Source organism: Vulpes lagopus, chromosome 10 (assembly GCF_018345385.1).
Source record: "Vulpes lagopus strain Blue_001 chromosome 10, ASM1834538v1, whole genome shotgun sequence".
NCBI lineage: Eukaryota > Metazoa > Chordata > Mammalia > Carnivora > Canidae > Vulpes > Vulpes lagopus.
In genome coordinates, this window is record NC_054833.1 from 84764873 (window position 1) to 84781417 (window position 16545).

Sequence of the window (16545 nt, forward strand, 5' to 3'; positions counted from 1 at the left end):
CGGTGTCCCCCTCCCCTGCAGACCCACTCCTCTGAGGTCTCCCTCCCCTGGGGGCCCCTCTCCCCCTACAGCCTGTCCCCTGCAGCACGCACGCCCTCGGGCGGCGCCCTCCGGAACACCTGGGCTTGGGGTCAGCGCCTCCGAGAGCCCGGTGCCTCCCCGCCCCGCCCCGCCCCGCCCCCAGGCCGCCCCGCCCCCAGGCCCCGCCCCCCGTGATGCCCCGCCCACATGAGGCCACGCCCCAGGCCGCCCCGCCCCTCCGAGGCCCCGCCCCAGGCCGCCCCGCCCCCCGAGGCCCCGCCCCCGAGGCCCCGCCCCCGAGGCCCCCGCCCCCGAGGCCCCGCCCCCCGGCCGGGGACACGTCCGCGCTGCGCGGAGGGCGGGAGGCAGAGGCCGGTGGACTTGCGCCGGGGGCAGCCTCCTCGCGCGGGCGGACGGAGGAGGTGGGCCTGGCCGCGGCCTCCCTGCCCTGCGAGCCGCCGCCCCGGAGAGCGGAGCCTCGGGGCCGGCGGGGGCGGGGGTGACCCGGCCACGTGCGGGAGCTGTCCGCTCGCCTCCTGCTGGCCGCCGGAGGGGTGAGGGTGACACCCCAGCTCCTCCCGGGCCGCTCCTCCCCACCTTTTCTTTGCCATTTTTTTCAGGTTGGAGGCATCGGCCACTCCTCGGACCTTGACCTGGGACCTGGGAGGAGGCAAAACACAGTGGCCAGGCTCTGACCACCTGACCACCTTCCTGGGTGCTGGAGTCTGGGCGTCCACGCCAGGACTCTCCCTTTGTAAGTTGTGGGCTCCCGGACGGTGCTATGGGGGCGAAGGAGTCTAAGGTACGCAGTGGCACCCCCGAGGGTCCCCACCTTGGCGAGTGTCTCCGGGCAGCGCAGCCCCGGCTCCTGCTACAGGCTGTGACCCTCCGGTGGGGGCCTGGAGAGTGAGGCCCTCAGGAGCTCAGTGCTGGGCCCCTCACCAGTTTCCAGTGGCTCTGTCCAACCAGGATGGCCTGAGAGCCACAAGCTCGTCTCCATCAGTTAGGAATGCTTACTGCCGTGCGGGACAGGAACCCAAGCTTGAACAGGTGGGGAGCTGACTCTTCTCACCAAGAAGCCCAGGGCTGGGTAATTGGTGTGGATTTAGAGACTCAACACCATGAGGGCAGGTGTTGCATGGATATCCGGGTTGCAAGGTGGCTCTGCAGTTCCCGCCATCGCACCAGGGCAGGAAGAAAGAGGTGGCTACTATTTCTTTGGTGAAAAGAAGAAAGCCCCAGCTCCTGCTACACCCCAGCACTTTGCCCTCACCGGGCTGACATGGGAAGGCAGGGGCCAGGGTGTGACGCTTGCTTTACTCAGGGTGGGACATTGCAGCCTGGAACAGGTTGGGGATTGTGCCCACAGGCAGCAGAGGGGGCATGTTAGGTAGACAGCTAACAGTTGGCTCAGAGCCCCTCTCCAGATACCTGGGAAAGCACAGCCCACACTCAGCGGACGTTCTGCCTCCCTTGGGCCTGTGCACAGCCCATGTTCATCCAGTCAGCCAACCAGCCCTCCGACGGCCAGGCCCCCCAGGTGACCGGCGACTGAGCACCTGAGCTGCCAAGACCAAGAACACCCAACACAGATTTTGCCATAGAGCCCCGGTCGGTGGGTACAGCCTCCCTCCCCAGAGGACCAGCGACCTCGGCGCCTGAGCGGCTGCTGTAAAGCAGGTGCTCCCACCTGCCAGGCAGGCCTTGTGGCTCTGAGCCAAGCTCCCTTCCTGCCTCCCCTGGCTTGACACTGGGAAAGAGATGGACATGGAGGCACAGCAGGAGTTTAAGAACTGCCAGGTCTCATGAGTTTCTGGGTTGGTCTCTTGCTGTTTAGTGGCCCGCCGCGCCTTTAAGCCTCTCCACGATTCTGTGGGAGGGGGCCCCTAGGTGAGAGACCCCTGGACTCCCAGCAGACCCAGGTGCCCGCAGGCTGCAGCTTCTCCCCCAGGCCTCCCTGACCAGCCAGACAGGCCGTACCAGCCACTGCCCCATCCCTTGCCGTCCCAGCCTCTGGAGAAGCTCTGGGCCTTATCTGTCAGGAATGGGAGGGAAGGAAGTCAGCTATCAGGTCAGGGACTCACAGTGCCCTGGTGTCTGTGTCCTGGCCAGCTGGAAGCAGTCTCTCACATTCCTGAGGGCAGGGCTGGCGGCTCGCAGCCTCCCTAGGTTGGAATTCCTGCTCTGCCTCTCCCAGTGTGACCTGGGGCAAGTGGCGTGACCATGTGGCATCCTGGTCCCCTGTAAGCCAGGTAGAAGATGCAAGGAGAGGAGCCAGCCCACTGTGGCACCCGTCCCGCCCCTGCTGCCACCCCCAGGCAACCCCACACGGAGCCCCAACCGCCCACCAGGGCCAGGTCGCCTGCCTCAGTGTCCCTGCCCGTGGGTGCCGCAGCACACCTTCTGCCTCTCGCCGTAGCTCCTGCAGCATGCAGCCCCAGGACAGCGGCATCCAGTACAGCCGGTGGGATGACGGCAGCCGGGATGCAGTCCATGTGGCGGCTGTGGCCAGCACAGGGGAGGCCTCGAGCTGGGAGAGGTGAGAGCCCCCAGATCCGTGGGAGGAGCCCTCCACCGCCTTGTCCCTCCTGGCGGCTTCCGTGCTGCGGGTCCCCCCACCCCAGCCCCTCCAGCAAACCCAGGCCTGGCACCTCTGTGTGCGTCTTCCCTCCTTCGGGGTCCACCTGCCCTGGGCCCCGCTCCCCTCCAGCCTAGCCCCCGGTCCACCCAGGGGCTCATGTGCCGGCGATTCTCTCTCTAGGATCTCCCGGAAGCTGTGCTCAGGCAAGCTGGGTATCAGCATGAAGGTGCTGGGCGGACTGGCCCTCTTCTGGATCGTCTTCATCCTGGGCTATATCACCGGCTACTACGTGCACAAGTGCAAATAAGGCCGCCGGCACGCACGCTCGGGGCTGGCTGCCTGTGCTTGGGGATGTGGGCTTGGACGGATACTCCGTACACCAGAACCTCCTCTGTATACACAGAACCTCATATACATGGATCCTCGTGTACACAAGACTCTTCTCTGTACACACAGACTCAACCCCGACACACATACAGACCCCAGGGGCAGACAGCACACTCTGGCCACCGCAGGGACACATGGGCACATGCCTGGCACAGGCAGCCAGCTGGGGGTCACATGGCCGAGAGACTTGGGCCAGCCTGAGCCAGGGCTGCAGGACACTCCAGGCTGGACTCAGGGCCCCTAGAGACCCTGCTGAGAAGGCCCAGGCCTGGCAGCTCCAGGTGGGGGGTCCTCCCTGCATGGCCCTGGCTGGGTCCCCACCCTTTCTGGGTTCTCTGGCTCCTGCAAGGATGGCTCTGGGGAGAGGTTGCATGTCCCTCTGTCCACCCATCCTGGGCAGGGTGGGGAGTGGGACCTTGGCCCTGTCTGGGACTCACCACCACATCTTCCTTGCAGTGAAGGGGGGCACGGTTGTTCCTGAGGTGCCCCCTCGAGGCAGCTGGTCCCCCACTATGCCCTGAGGGAGTCTGTGTACCAAGGCAGCCATTAAAAGTCTGTTGATTGAAAGATGGATGAGGCCTCTTCCACGGGCCCCCCAGGTGCCTGCCCCATGCAAGGCCCAAGGTGGGGCAGTTGGCGGGCATGGGAGGCTGCTGGGAAGGGCCTGTCCTCCCTCCAACTTGGCTCTGCGCCTTGGAATGTGTTTCTGCCTGGCTGGGCCCTCTTGTGGGAAGGGAGCCTGGGGGCAGGCCTGAGGACTGGCAGGTGGTGGGACCTGTTCGTGTCTCCCCTGACCTGGACAGGGCCTCCAGGCTCAGGGCTTCAGGCCCTCTTGGGCCGCATGCGCACACCCACCTACCCACCACAAGCTCACATCTCAGGCCCTGTAGACCCTTGCCAGAAACACTTAGCAGAGGGCTTTCTCCCTTAGGACTGAGGGCAGGAGCTGAGGGACAATCACCGTCCTCATGGGGCCTGGGATCGGAGGTCACGTGGCAGACCTGCGTGTCAGAGGCCAAGCTGGCAGGGGAGGGGAGAGACCCCACAAGGCTGGCCTGCCTGGTAGAGGGCTGCACCACCCAGGTGATTCCTCGCTCTGTCCATGGGGCAGGAGTGGCACCTGGTGGGCCTGTCCTGGGTTAGGGTCTGCTGTGGGGTGGGGACGGGGGAAGCCAGTTAAGGGGCATTGGCAGAGGGTTTGGCCCGGCTAGCCCTAGTCTCTGGGCCTCAGTGCCTGTCTCCAAAAAGACCTACCTCCTAGCCCCGAGTGGCCATCCTCCAGGAGGGAGGGGTGCTGGCCGACCCACGTTTGGCCGGCCTTAGCTTGGTGCCCTGCTGGAGCCAACACAGGGCGGGTGCTGGGTGGGGGGGCTCCACGGACTCTAGGACGTTGGCGTCTACTCCTGAGGTGCAGGGCCTGGGCCTCATCAAGACTGGGTGCGGCCTCTGCCAAGAGCCGGGCCAGGGTGCTGCGCAGAAAAGAGGGCCCCTGGCTGCTGCCTGCACACCACTTCTCTCTCAGGCTATTCTGGCCTTGCTGACTTCCAGAATGCCTCGCGGGCTTCAGGGTCACAGTCCCTGAGCAGCCCCTGGGCAGGATGGAGTAAGTCCACTGATGGAAGGTCAGATGGGAATGGCTGGAGGCAAGGTGAAGAGGCAGAGGGAGAGGGGGGCTGGTGCAGCCAGCACATGTGGCCCATGCAGGAGGAGCATTCAGGGGAGTGTGGGTGGGGGGCAGCCAGCAGGTGTGACCCATGGAGGAGCACCCTGGGGAGCTGGGAGCGGGCAGAGAGCAGGTGTGGCCCATGCAGGAGGAGCACTCTGGGGAGCTGAGGGGGTTGGGGGGTGGGCAGCCAGCCTGAGAAGGGCGTGTGGTGTCCTCAGAGACCCTTTGGCTCAGTACAGCACTGCTCAGTAATCCCTGCAGGCCCTCACCCACCCATCCTCCCTGGGTTGGGGCAGGGAGGAACAGCATGGGAACAGCATGTCCCATGGGAACAGTAGACAAGGGGATCTGGGTCTGGCCTTCAGGCTCTGCGTGCCAATGCCCAGCCAGTGTCCGGATGGAGTTGGCTGCACCAGCCCAGTCGTCGTGGATGTGCCTTGTCCCCACCCGTGGGCTCTGCCAGCAGCTTAGCCTGTGTGGGGAGGCTGTGGGCAGAGGCCCCGGGGTACACACCACCTTGTGAGCTGCCTTCACCAGATGTGGCCCCCAGGTCCTGGCCAGGAAGTGGGATGGCACCCTGCTGAGATGTGGGGCAGCCTCCCTTCCCACAGAAGACTCAGGAATGAGACCTGCTAGGGGCAGGTGTCTCTGGGAGGGGATCCACCTCCCGCACCAGGCCTGGATGGTCCAGCAGCCTCTCTGGGCCCAGCCTGTGTGATAGTTCAGTGCCTCTTGCTTTTTGCCGGCAAGATCTGGGTTGGGAAGAGGGTTCATTCGGGTCTTTGTTTTCCCATAGACTACCCTGAAATAATGGCAGGAGGGGATTCACCAGGGAGGAGTGGAAATGTTCTTATGAAATGACTTTTATTAGGTCAGGCCGGCAAGAATGTCAGGGTTTATCAAAGGGATGGCTGGCAGCAGAGACCAAGGATGTCTGGTTCCCCAAGGTAAGTTCAACACATCTGTGCACCGCACACAGGGTTCAACACAGGGTTGAGCCGTCAGGCTACAGGGTGACAGGTAACAGGACGTGGCTCCAGCCACAGTACCCACAGCAGCCAGCACCGAGTGCCCAGGGCTCATGAGAGGACAAGCCAGAGGCACCAGCCAGATGTTCAGTAGGGTTGTGGTTAACAGAACGAGGAAAAGCCACTATCTGGTTCACGTACTTCAGCCCAGCCACCGCCTTCAGGGACGGAGGGGAAGGCCTGGGGATGTCCAGAGAGCGAGGTTGGGGTCTCAAGGCAGCCGTGCAGTGTCCTACAGAGCAGGTTGGCTGAGCTCTGGGAGAACCATGTGCCTTTGTCAGTGAGCCCCCATATGTCTGGTTTCAATGGCTAAAAGCGTGGGTTCGGTGGCCACTTGCAAATGCTCCCCAAATCCACAGAACACACAGCCTGACTTTCACAGGTCACAGAAGGTGACACAGACGGAGACGTTAAATAAAAAGTCTGTGAGTCTGTAAAAACCACCTGAGTGGCTGGCTGGCCGGTGCCTGTATGCAAGCACGTGCAGACTCACACAGACGGATACACACAGCTTGTCCAAGACATTCAAAACCGGAAGTAACCTAAAACACAAAATGCTCAAGAACCGTTCACCTGGCACCCACTTTGTGGTCGCCAGCTCCAAACTTGGCCTCCACAGCCCCTGCCCATCTGTCCTTTAGCCAGATGCTGACAGAACAGTCTGGCTTGTGCGTGGAAGCCCGTTCTGCAACAGGGAACCATCGGCTTGGCCTGAGCTGCGTGTTCTGCTGTCTGCTCCTCCCCACGGTGCCAGTGTACACGAGCACAGCCTCGCTCCTCCCCTGGGGCCCAAGGAGGGGATGCTGTGGCTCTACCCCTAACATATCCAACCATAATATTAAGGAAAAAAAAAATGCTTTCACCAATTTTAAAGTCACCTAAAAAATATTCTTTTCATAAAAAGATGATGATTTGCGGCAAGGTAGGAACATGACATCACTCCACATCTGTAGGCTGTACCACTGGTGTGGTGTGGTTTTAAAAGATGCCGTATTGTAGAAAAGTAATGGTATAGCTCAGCGAAATGTGGGTTCTTTAGCTTTCCAGGGTACAGCTGACTATCCAAACCAATTAGTGTTTTTTTCCCCTGAATAAAGGTATTTGCTATATCCACGTCATCTCAGAACGTTTTGAACAGTTAATTCCGATATTTGAATAATTTCGTAAAGCGTTAGTAATCAATTTGGTGCTGGAAAGGGAAAATGATTCAAGCCCAGGATAATGTGGTGTCACTGCAATGGGAGAGAACTGTCTGGACGATCAAAGAGCCAACGCGTGCACCTTGAGAACCACCGGGGTGAAAATATAGCGAGTAACTTGATGTCACCACAAGAGGCACGGCTGAGGACACGCGTGGCAGTGGCGGACATGCTGCCCGGGGCTCAGCGGATCACGGTCACGTGGGGAGCAGCACAGCCCAAGTCCGTCTTGGAGGGGTACACCACTCTCAGGTGCCCGTCTTCATCCAGCACCCGGACCTGCTCCACCACCAGTGGGGCACTGCCGTCCTTTTCGGCACTTGGGCTTGTGCTGGGACCCAGAGGTGGTCCAGAAACTGCATCAGCTTCAGGATCTGAAAGGGATCCGTCCTCTTTATTTTCTAGAGTGTACTTGTTGATTTCTGCCATTTTCTGCAAATGAACAATATGGTTTTAGGGGCAACTGGGGAAGACAAAGGCAGCCTGCAAGGGGTGGCAGGGGGGCGTGTCCATCCCGCATGGCCGGAGCACTGACTGGGCGAGAGGTCGAGGCTGACTCACCAGCACGAGGGCATCCATTATCTCTTTACAGGTCTGTAGACTTGTAGCACTTGTTACTTCCAAAAACAGATCAGAAGTTGTTTTCTTAATCTTAAAGAAAGAGGGTTTCAGAGAAGAATAAAATTACTGAAAACATCAACAAGTGTTCTGAGGAGAAACCTATAAAACGGTGCCCTGCAAACCAAGACTGTCCCCTTCCCCAACTGAGGCAGAGGCTGGAATGCACACGCAGTGACACATGGTACAGCACCGCATATGACAGGAACGGCAACTCCAGAGACTGGGAGCCTGTGAGCCACAAGGGCTCGGGGACTGCACCTCAGGCATGCGGACAAGATGTATGTCATAATGGAGTAGATGCTGTGTTCACTCAGCAGGTGGAACAGCCCCAGACACAGGGACATGCATAGGCTCTGCCCTACCTTTGTCTTCTCGCTGTTGGTTATCGGTGGGAAAGAAATCACGTCACCATCAGCATCCACGAGGCAGGGGTAACTCTCCTTCCCATCCAGTAAGTGCAGATACCTGTGTGGGAAGAAACAGGGGAAGCCTAACTATGGGAAGATAGGCCTATGGGTTAACAGGACAAATGGGTGGAAGATCAGGGCATGTCCATGAGCTCGGCAAGATGTGCTAAAGCCTGTGCTTATGTGGGCCTGGCAGCGTGGCAGGGCACCTGAACCCCACCTGAGCCACTGGTGATGAGGACAAAACGCTGTGGCCCTGACGGCTTTCCTGTCATCAGGGTGACCACACTGCCCCCGCCCCCCCGCCCTCTCCCTGTGCACATGGTGTGGGCAGAGGGACGACTGTCCCTCCCGATGAAGGGCCTATGTGCCTAAGAAAGCCTGTTCTCCCCAAAGCAGTTTCTGAGCCCCGGCTCCACCAAGAGAAAAGCCCGTGTGGCTCAGTTCCTTTTATTCCACCTGAGACTCCCTGACAGCACAGGGAATGAAATGTGGGAGATGTTTCAAACACTCATAGGGAAATGTTTTCAAGTTATGGCAGCCTGTGGGTAAACGGAGGCTGGTAGGCAGGCCTCCCGCCGTGGGGTGAGTGCAGCAGCCAGAGAGGAGGCCCCCGACCTGTGGAGGCCTGAGACGTTCTGTCTTTTCTTCTGCTTCCTATGCTCCTCAGCCTCTAGCTGCAACTGCCGCACCAGGTCCTTGGCCTTGACTTCTTTGCGCCCCAAGGGGACGATCTAGGGGGTGATGGAAACAAGTTTCCGTTAGGGCTGCAGCCAGGACATGCTGGTCTACTGCTCATCTGGCCACCAACATGGCGTCCCCCCCCAATCCCTGTGACAGTGGTGTGAGCACATGAGGCCCCCAGAGGCCCTCAGGGTCCTGACTGCCACACACACCAGTCCTCTGGGAACTGACTAACCTTCAACCCGCCATGGGCAATGGTGGCTCCCAGGCCTGTGGCCCCTGGACAGCCCAGCAGCTAGTGCTGGTCAAGCCAGGCATTCCACACGATGGCCACAGGGAGTAACAGACCGTGGCAGGACTTCGACAAACCAGGCTTGTCAACTCCAGTGAGGGGTTTTGCAATTGGGACATAAACCAGTGTTTGGTGAAACGGGAGCAAATGAAGAAAACCACTTCCAAATCATCACCTTCTCTGACAAATTTACTTTCAAATGAACCGTGAACACAACCGGCTTTTGACCTGATGTACTTGCCAGGGACAGCATCAGATGCTGCCTCAGAGCGCACGCACCAACCCCAGCATGTGCATATTGCTGAAGAATGCAAAAAGAACAGGTACGAACGGAGGGAGGGGCATGCGGCATCACCTTGAGGTCTTGCGGCGGGCGGGCGGTGTAGACCAGGGGCCCACGCACGGCCCGGAGGTCATGGGTTGCGATGGTGGCCGCTGTTCTCTTCTCACAGATGTCCTCGTGGAGCTTTGTCTGCAACATGAGACCTGGGGAGCTCATGCCCAAGCACTGCCCCCTGCCCCCTCGACCTCCCCAGCCCAAAATGCATCTTATGGAACTGCCACTGGAAAACTCTCTTATCTGTTCAGGGACAGAATTTCTTTCTCTAACAGAAGATCTGAGACTTCAAAGAACCCTTCCTGAACTAAAATTTATGACCGAATAAACAAAAGCAGGACTTAAAAAGAAAAATCTCCCCTGCATGTTTTTCTTCAAAAACATTGACGTTTGAGTGTGTTCAGCACTCCTGGCTGGGAGTGCGCTTTGCTTCCTGCAGCAGCGTTGTCCCCCCAACAGTGTCCCCAGGGGCACACTGGTGGGTTTTTAAACATCAACGATGTGGCTTCTACTTTAAAAGCGAACAGACTAGGGAGTCCCTGTGGCTCAGCAATTTAGCGCCGCCTTCAGCCCAGGGTGTGACCCTGGAGACCCTGGATCGAGTCCCATGTCGGGCTCCTTGCATGGAGCCTGCTTCTCCCTCTGCCTGTGTCTCTGCCTCTCTCTGTGTGTCTCTCATGAATGAGTAAATAAAATCTTAAAAAAAAAAAAAGAAAAAAAAGGCGGGCAGACTGCACAGAAAAATGAATCCGGATTCGTTGAACTAAGATCCACAAGAAACTGAAGTCACAGGACAGCAGCTGGCAGGAGCTGGCAATGTTAATACTGCCTTGTCAGAAACTAATTCATTACGGAAACCAGAAAATGCCCCAAGACGTCAGCAACTTGGGAAACACTGGTCTCTCATGGAACAAAGTTGACCTCAGAAACAAGGCAGGACTGCAGGGGTGCCCACCCCCATGGGCAGCCCCGGGACTGAGGCCCAGGTCTCACCTGCACTGGGTACACGTGCCGCTGGCACCACCCCCACCTGCACTGGAGCCAGGTCCTGCTCGGCCTCCCACATCCCAGGTGTGGAGGGGCAGTGGGCAGTGGGACAGTGAACCAGCAGTCCCTCACTCTGCTCACCCACCCCCCCGGGCCGCAAACACCCACCTGGGAGGTGAGGAACCGTCTGAGCGCATTCCCAGCCTGCAGGTCCATGCCTTTCACGACAGCCCCCACAATGAATGGCCGGACATCCTTGACTGCGGCATTGACGTGCACGGTCAGCGGGGTGGGGTTCTCAGACACATGCAGGACGCGGAGCAGCAGCCTGCTGGTGCTGCCCACCTCCTCCTCCTCGCCCTCACCACTCTCCCTCCTCCGCCTCTCGCGCCGCCTCCTGCGGGCCTCTTCCTTCTCAGGACCATCTGCCCTGCCCTTGCCCCGCCCGCCACCCCGGCCTCCGCTGCGCAGGTACTCCAGGATGGACTTGGTCTGGCAGCCGTGCACCATCTTCTCCAGCCGCCGGTCTGTCAGCTTGTTTCCCCGGAAGTTGACTTCCTTGAGCTTGGGGCAGTCAGCCAGCTCTGCCGGGACCTCGCTGAGCTGGTTGTTGGAGAGGTCCAGCGTCTGGGAGGGAGAGAGAGGGCCTATGGTCACACAGCTGTGGGTTGCACAGCCCCACCCGACTCCACTTCACCTGAGCTGTCCCCAGCTCTGCGAGCAGACTGACCCCCCACTACCACGACCCTGCACCCAAGGACAATGGCTGCCAACAATCCCCCACGGAACACTAGTCTTCCTCTTTCTGCTCCCTGCAAGTTTCCTTGTGATGACAACTATCCGAACAGACAAAGGTGACAGAGGAAGGAGCACAGGACAAGGGAAATGTGTAGTTATGAACAGATAAGTACTTGAGATGAGAAACAAGTTCCCCACAAGATGATGCTGAGATTTTTTTTAACTAAATGAACTAAAAACAAAGAACACAGGGTGGGTAACAAGTCATATTGAAATATGAAGCCGCAGCAGCAGAATGCACAGCACTCAACTCCATCTGCACGCAAACTGGCAAACTGGCTGTGACGCTGGCCTGGATGCTTGATCCTCCTCCTGACCCAGGAGAGGGCATAGTGCCTCTGCTGTCTGCACCATAAAGAGGCAGATGAAACCCTATGGCTCATGCAAAAGAACCTGCCATCAGGACAGAGGCTTTGAAAAAAGGGCATGGCTGGCATTAGTATCGCTGAGATGATTGATGGAAATCATCCAAACAGCCACTTTGTGGGGTCACCTCTTCCAGGGCTGGGCAGGACAGGAGGTAGGTCTGGGGCAGGTCTTCTGCTTCCCCTTCTGGAGCTGTGCTGAAGAGGACAGCCCCCCCCGCCCCCCGCCCGAAGAGGTCAGGCTCTGCCTCCTGTCTTCCCAGCACAACCGTGCTAGTAGCAGTCTTGGCCCAGACAGCACTGGGCCTCTTTCTCGTTCTCCTGCTGGGCCAGTGGGAAACTCTGGACTGGCTTTGCTGGGCACAGCTAAGACCAGATAGGTCTTAGAGCTTCAGTATGGCAGCCTAGAAGAAAGCCTGTTATCTGGTTAGCTGGAATGAGCACAGGGGAGTGGTGTTTGGAAAATGGGAGCAAGGGGCAGTGGCTTGGGGAGAGCTCTGGAGCAGAGGGGGCTTGTGTGAATGATACCTGGTCAAAGCAACACCAGTTGGCACCCCCGCACCCCCAATACACACACAGGTCAAGTGCTCACATTTGGTGGGCTAGGCTGGTGACCAGGCCTGGTCCTGACTGGGATGTAACGGCCCCAACAAAACGGGTGATGGATTTTATCACAAACTTCTGGGAAAAGGGGAGGGGCTCTGATGATCCAGAAGACACCGTGTGCTTTGGCTGCTAGAGAGAACAAGTCAGACCCCAGTCATGAGTGAAGCTATCCTGTGGCTCAAGGAGCCAGGATGCTGAGAAGCTGGGCAACCAGAACACAGAAGGGGTGTCACTGAGGAGCCTCCAAAGGCTATGCCAGAGCCTCGGGAGGGAGGGAGCAACTAGAACAGGCTTCCATCTCACACTCGGGACCTGGGACAAAGAAGAGAAGCAAGTAAGCCAGACCTGGCCTTCTGTCTCAGTTACCTCGGGGGACCGAGCGGCCTAAGGGGCTATGGCCATCTCGTGCCTCACCGTGCCTTTCCACTCAAGCGGGATTGGGAGGGTGGGGTAGGTGGATTGTTATCATGGCCCTTCCAAGTCCCCACCATCTGGAGGCTTGTGAATGACAGCCAGCGGCTGGTGTTTTGAGGTCAGGTTTGGGGTAGCCTGTATGGAGCCATGCCTACACGCACCAGCTTTGGTCTGCCACATTGACCAAAGGACCTTGGAGGCTTGAGAACTCCACACTGGGGTAGCCCTCACTGCTGACAAAACAGGCAGGCCAGGTGGGTGCAATGTGCAGGGAGCAGAGGAAGAACCAGTAAGGAGGAGGCTGGAAGGAGGCGGCTGGGGGCTGTGCCTGAGAGGCTGCCCACCCCAACCACAGTGGCCGACAGCGCAAGCATCCTGGGAGCAGAGGCTTCTTTTAGGGACAACAATGAGCAAATTATGGACATTTCAGAGCAGTAAGGAGGCGGTAGCAGATTGGAGTTCTAGAAGTTGGGGGTCCTATAAAAACGTGGTCACCTGCAGATCAGGGTACGCGCTGCTCCTGTACAAACCTATGGTTGGTTGGCACTGTGCACCCTGCACAGCAGACTCAGTTGGGTTTCTGTCTAGAAGAGGAATGCTAACGGAACAGAGAAGCCTCAGGAGAGACCCTGAGATAACAGGCAATGTCACTGAGGAGCTGCACTCATGCAGGAGGGCAGGTCTCTGACCACGAGGCTGAGTTTGGATTGTGTGTGCCAACCCCTGAAGGGTAACTGCACATGGACGGGCGCCCCAGAACCCGTCACCCAGAACCGACACATGCAGACACCCTTTTACTCCCTTCCTGCAGGTCGCATGAACATCTGTGACCTGGACTGGACCATCAGGCATCACTGCTGCAGGGCCACGCTGCCGCAGAAGGGGTCCTACAACCCTGGCCTTGTGAATCTGAGACAAACACGCCACCTCCAGGCTGTGCTAGGACTATCTTTATTCCAGTGGGGGTGCAGAGCCCGAGGGGACCCAGACCCCCACCCAGGCACCAAGTGGCCTGCTGCCTCTGCAGCCACTGAGGAAGACACGAAGACGGAAGAAGGGCTTCTAAACTTCAGTGTTTTGGGGTGCTGGACAGAGGTGTTGCATTTTAAGTATAAAGTCTCTGAAGCCTGACCACAGGGGACTCTCACCCATAAGTGGCACGGATAGCCCAAATGGGTGCAGGGACCAGCAGGGGTGAGGGGAGACCCTGGGGATATCTGTCAGCCCCAGATGGCTGGACAGAGCCCAGTCAGTCACCTGTGATAGGCAGAAGTGACGTGGTGTACCACGGCCTTGGCAGCTGAGCCCCACAGGTGACAGAAACCCAATGGAAGGACACGGCCCCCGGGAGAAACCCTTCTAAATGCTCCGAGGTCTCCTGTGGGGAGCTAAGCTGAAGGGCCAGACACCAGGAAAACTCCGGAACTGGGCTCAGGGCAGGCAGTTAACCAGTTGGTGAGGTTCAGCTTGGAGAGTACACAGCCGTCTCCTAGTCCTGTGTCACCAGTGGCCAGAGAGGGGAGAGGGTAAGGCCTTCACGGTGGCAGGGTCTGGGGCCACCACCTGAGGCAGATTCTTGGGGGAGGGCACACTGGGGCACCTGTCTCCTTGCTCGGGAAGTGAGGGGGGGACAAGCAGAGGCCTGTGTGCTGCTACTCAGGTGGCTCCCGCTCCCGGGGAACCACACCTCTGGGTATTTACATCCTGCGTGAAGCGTCCCCAAGAATGTGGACCGGGCTTCACTCATTTAATTAGCGGGGTGCTAGTTCCAAGTTCCCCTTGAGAAGTCCTCCGGCAGTCGAGCTCTCAGGAGCCCTGAGCTGCCACGTAAAGAAGTGGATTAGCCTGCTGGGCAGAGAGAGGTGCCAGCATGTCCTGAAGAGAGCAGCCATCACAACCTTCCACCTGAACCCAACCCAAGCTCACCGCCAGCTGAATGCTCACTCATGACCGGGCAAGCACAGTGAGGGCTCAGCTGGGCCAGCCTGGGGTGGAGAACCATCAGCCACAGACAACTGTTGCTGTTTTCAGCCACAAGGTTTCGGACATGGTCCTATAGTCACAGTTGGCCCTCTCAGTGCCACCAGCTCCCTGTTCATGGCACTGTGGCCGTCCCCACAAGTCTCCCATGGCCAAGGACACCGGCAGTCCTGCCACGGAACAGAGGAAACCTGTGCTTCTACCTTGGAGCTCATTTTCCCCACACCAGCTGCCTCCCCACAGCTGTCCAGCAGGCAGGACACAAAGCCCCAGCACGTGTGTAGCCACGCTGCTCGCACGGTTCTAGTACCTACTGCTCCTCACAGGGGCATCATTTTAGAAAGGCCCCCCGAGGACACCTAAATCCAAAAGGGATTCCAAGTAGGTCTGGCACCACACTGCGCAACACAGACAGGCCTCTTCACGTGGAAGAGATCTGATGGAAGCCTGGAGCTGGCAGCCAGGACGGAGAAGGTGAGGGAGGTCACAGAGGAGACATTTCCTGAACGATGGTGTCCGGACACAGGGAAGGCCATGTCACCCATGCCTTTACACGTGCTGCGTGCTGCACACGTGGTGCACAACGTGTAAAACAAACTTAAACTCGGGTAAGACATTCTAGATCTGAAGAGAAGAACTGAGTCTGCACTCTCAAGACCTGTACTGAGCCATGTATCTGGTACATCGGTCTTCTGGAAAGCCAAGAGGTCCGACACACCTGAAGATGGGGTCAACAGTGCTGTCTGTACAAGGTGTCCCACCTCAGCCACAAAGGAAGGCCTCAGGCCCTGGTGACCCCAGTGCCCTGGCAGTCACCCCGACAGCCCCGTCCTGCCACCAAGCAGGCGTCAGTCTGCTGAACGGCCTCGTCCACTCCTTGTAACTACGGACACACACACGCATGCACATCCACGCACGCAGCTGCTTGCACACTTAGGTCGGTACAGACACGTATTTGTAAGATCAGTTGATTATATCTTAAGCGTAATTTCTGCTGGAAATACAACAGTTCCTCAACCGTCCACACATTTTATTGCTGAAAGAGTCTGCAAGTAGGAGAAGAAGCAATACGAGTCTGCCTTTTTAAGGATGAAATGGGAGGACGCAGGGGAGACAGTGGTGGACAGGGGCGCCCCGGGACGGGGTGTGGGTCGTGGCCGCCGATTCCCATCCTCCCCACTCCTACTCGGACTCAGTGGGCACCTGCCCCCGCAGACGGGGGGGCGGACAGCTTCCCCGCCTGCCGCGGCGCGTCTCGGCCCCGGGGCCGCCCCGCCCCCGCCGCCCCCCCCCCCCCCCGGCGGCCCGCCCGCGGCCCCCGCCGACCTTGAGCGAGGTCAGGTGCGCGACGTCGGGGCTGAGCTCCCGCAGGCAGTTGTCGGCGGCCGCCAGTTCGCTAAGCAGCGGCAGCGCCCCGGGCCGGAAGAGCGCGGCGGGGAAGGAGTCGAGGCGGTTGCCCGTGAGGTTGAGCGTCTGCAGGCGCGGGGCGCAGCGCGGCAGGTCGGCGGGCAGCTCGCGCAGCCGGTTGCCGCTGAGGTTGAGGCTCTGCAGCTGCGGGAGCCCCGGCGGCTCGGCGGGGCCCAGGCCCTGGCCCGGCGGCAGCGCCTCCAGCGCGTTGCCCGACAGGTCGAGCACGCGCAGCGCGGGGAGCGGGCCGAGCTCGGGGCTCAGGCCGGGCCCCAGCGCGTTGCGCCGCAGCACGAGGCTGTGCAGCTGCGGGAGGCCCTGAGCCAGCCCCGGGCCCGGCTCCCGCAGGCTCCCGCAGCCGCTCACCTCCAGGTAGTGCAGCAGCGGCAGCGTGAAGAGCCGCGGCGGCAGCCGCCCGCCCGCCTCGCGCACCCGCTGCTCCAGCCCCGGCCCCGTCAGCAACAGCTCCCGCCGCCGCTCGCGCTCCGCCAGCTCCAGCTCCGGCCAGGCCTCGGGCGCGGGGCCCGCCGCCGCCGCCATCGCGCCGCCGCTGTGGGACCGCTTCCGGGGCACGGCGCGTCACTTCCGGCCTGGGCCGGAAGCGGCGACCTCGCGGGGACCCGGCCAGCCGGGGCGCGGCGGGGAGGCGCTTCGTCGGGAGGAAGGGCGGCTGCGGGCCTCGGGGGCACGGTCCGACGGGGTACCGCAGCGGGGAGGCGGCCGGACCAGCCAGGGCCGCGCGGCGATGGCCGCCCCACCCGCCAC

At 59.9% G+C, this 16545-nt stretch overlaps 2 protein-coding genes across 4 annotated transcripts; one reads left to right on the forward strand and one right to left on the reverse strand.

Annotated features, from left to right (window-relative positions):
* Window positions 1-333: 333 nt before the first annotated feature.
* SMIM1 (small integral membrane protein 1 (Vel blood group)) lies at window positions 334-3556 on the forward strand. Of its 3 annotated transcripts, XM_041769846.1 has the most exons (4): window positions 334-443; window positions 642-775; window positions 2441-2560; window positions 2783-3556. In XM_041769846.1, exons 3-4 carry the CDS (start codon window positions 2451-2453, stop codon window positions 2907-2909), a joined length of 237 nt encoding a protein of 78 aa, XP_041625780.1. In that variant the 5' UTR covers window positions 334-443; window positions 642-775; window positions 2441-2450; the 3' UTR covers window positions 2910-3556. The 3 variants fall into 3 exon arrangements, with proteins under 3 accessions (XP_041625780.1, XP_041625781.1, XP_041625779.1); XM_041769847.1 differs by having other exon boundaries at window positions 377-823; XM_041769845.1 differs by having other exon boundaries at window positions 380-775.
* A 1946-nt stretch (window positions 3557-5502) lies between these two features.
* On the reverse strand, window positions 5503-16339 carry LRRC47 (leucine rich repeat containing 47). Its single transcript, XM_041772291.1, has 7 exons — window positions 15700-16339; window positions 10379-10837; window positions 9242-9358; window positions 8529-8644; window positions 7866-7968; window positions 7444-7533; window positions 5503-7314 (listed from the first exon to the last, which is right to left on the reverse strand). Exons 1-7 carry the CDS (start codon window positions 16318-16320, stop codon window positions 7066-7068), a joined length of 1755 nt encoding a protein of 584 aa, XP_041628225.1. The 5' UTR covers window positions 16321-16339; the 3' UTR covers window positions 5503-7065.
* Window positions 16340-16545: the final 206 nt, after the last annotated feature.

Coding starts and splice junctions, on each gene's coding strand:
- SMIM1 (XM_041769846.1), top strand. CDS start 2,451: ATGCAGCCCCAGGACAGCGGCATCCAGTACAGCCGGTGGGATGACGGC. Junction 2,561..2,782: donor GAGGCCTCGAGCTGGGAGAG/GTGAGAGCCCCC, acceptor TTCTCTCTCTAG/GATCTCCCGGAAGCTGTGCT.
- LRRC47 (XM_041772291.1), bottom strand. CDS start 16,320: ATGGCGGCGGCGGCGGGCCCCGCGCCCGAGGCCTGGCCGGAGCTGGAG. Junction 7,969..8,528: donor AACGTCTCAGGCCTCCACAG/GTCGGGGGCCTC, acceptor CTTCCCACACAG/GTATCTGCACTTACTGGATG. Junction 7,534..7,865: donor CCAACAGCGAGAAGACAAAG/GTAGGGCAGAGC, acceptor TCTTTCTTTAAG/ATTAAGAAAACAACTTCTGA.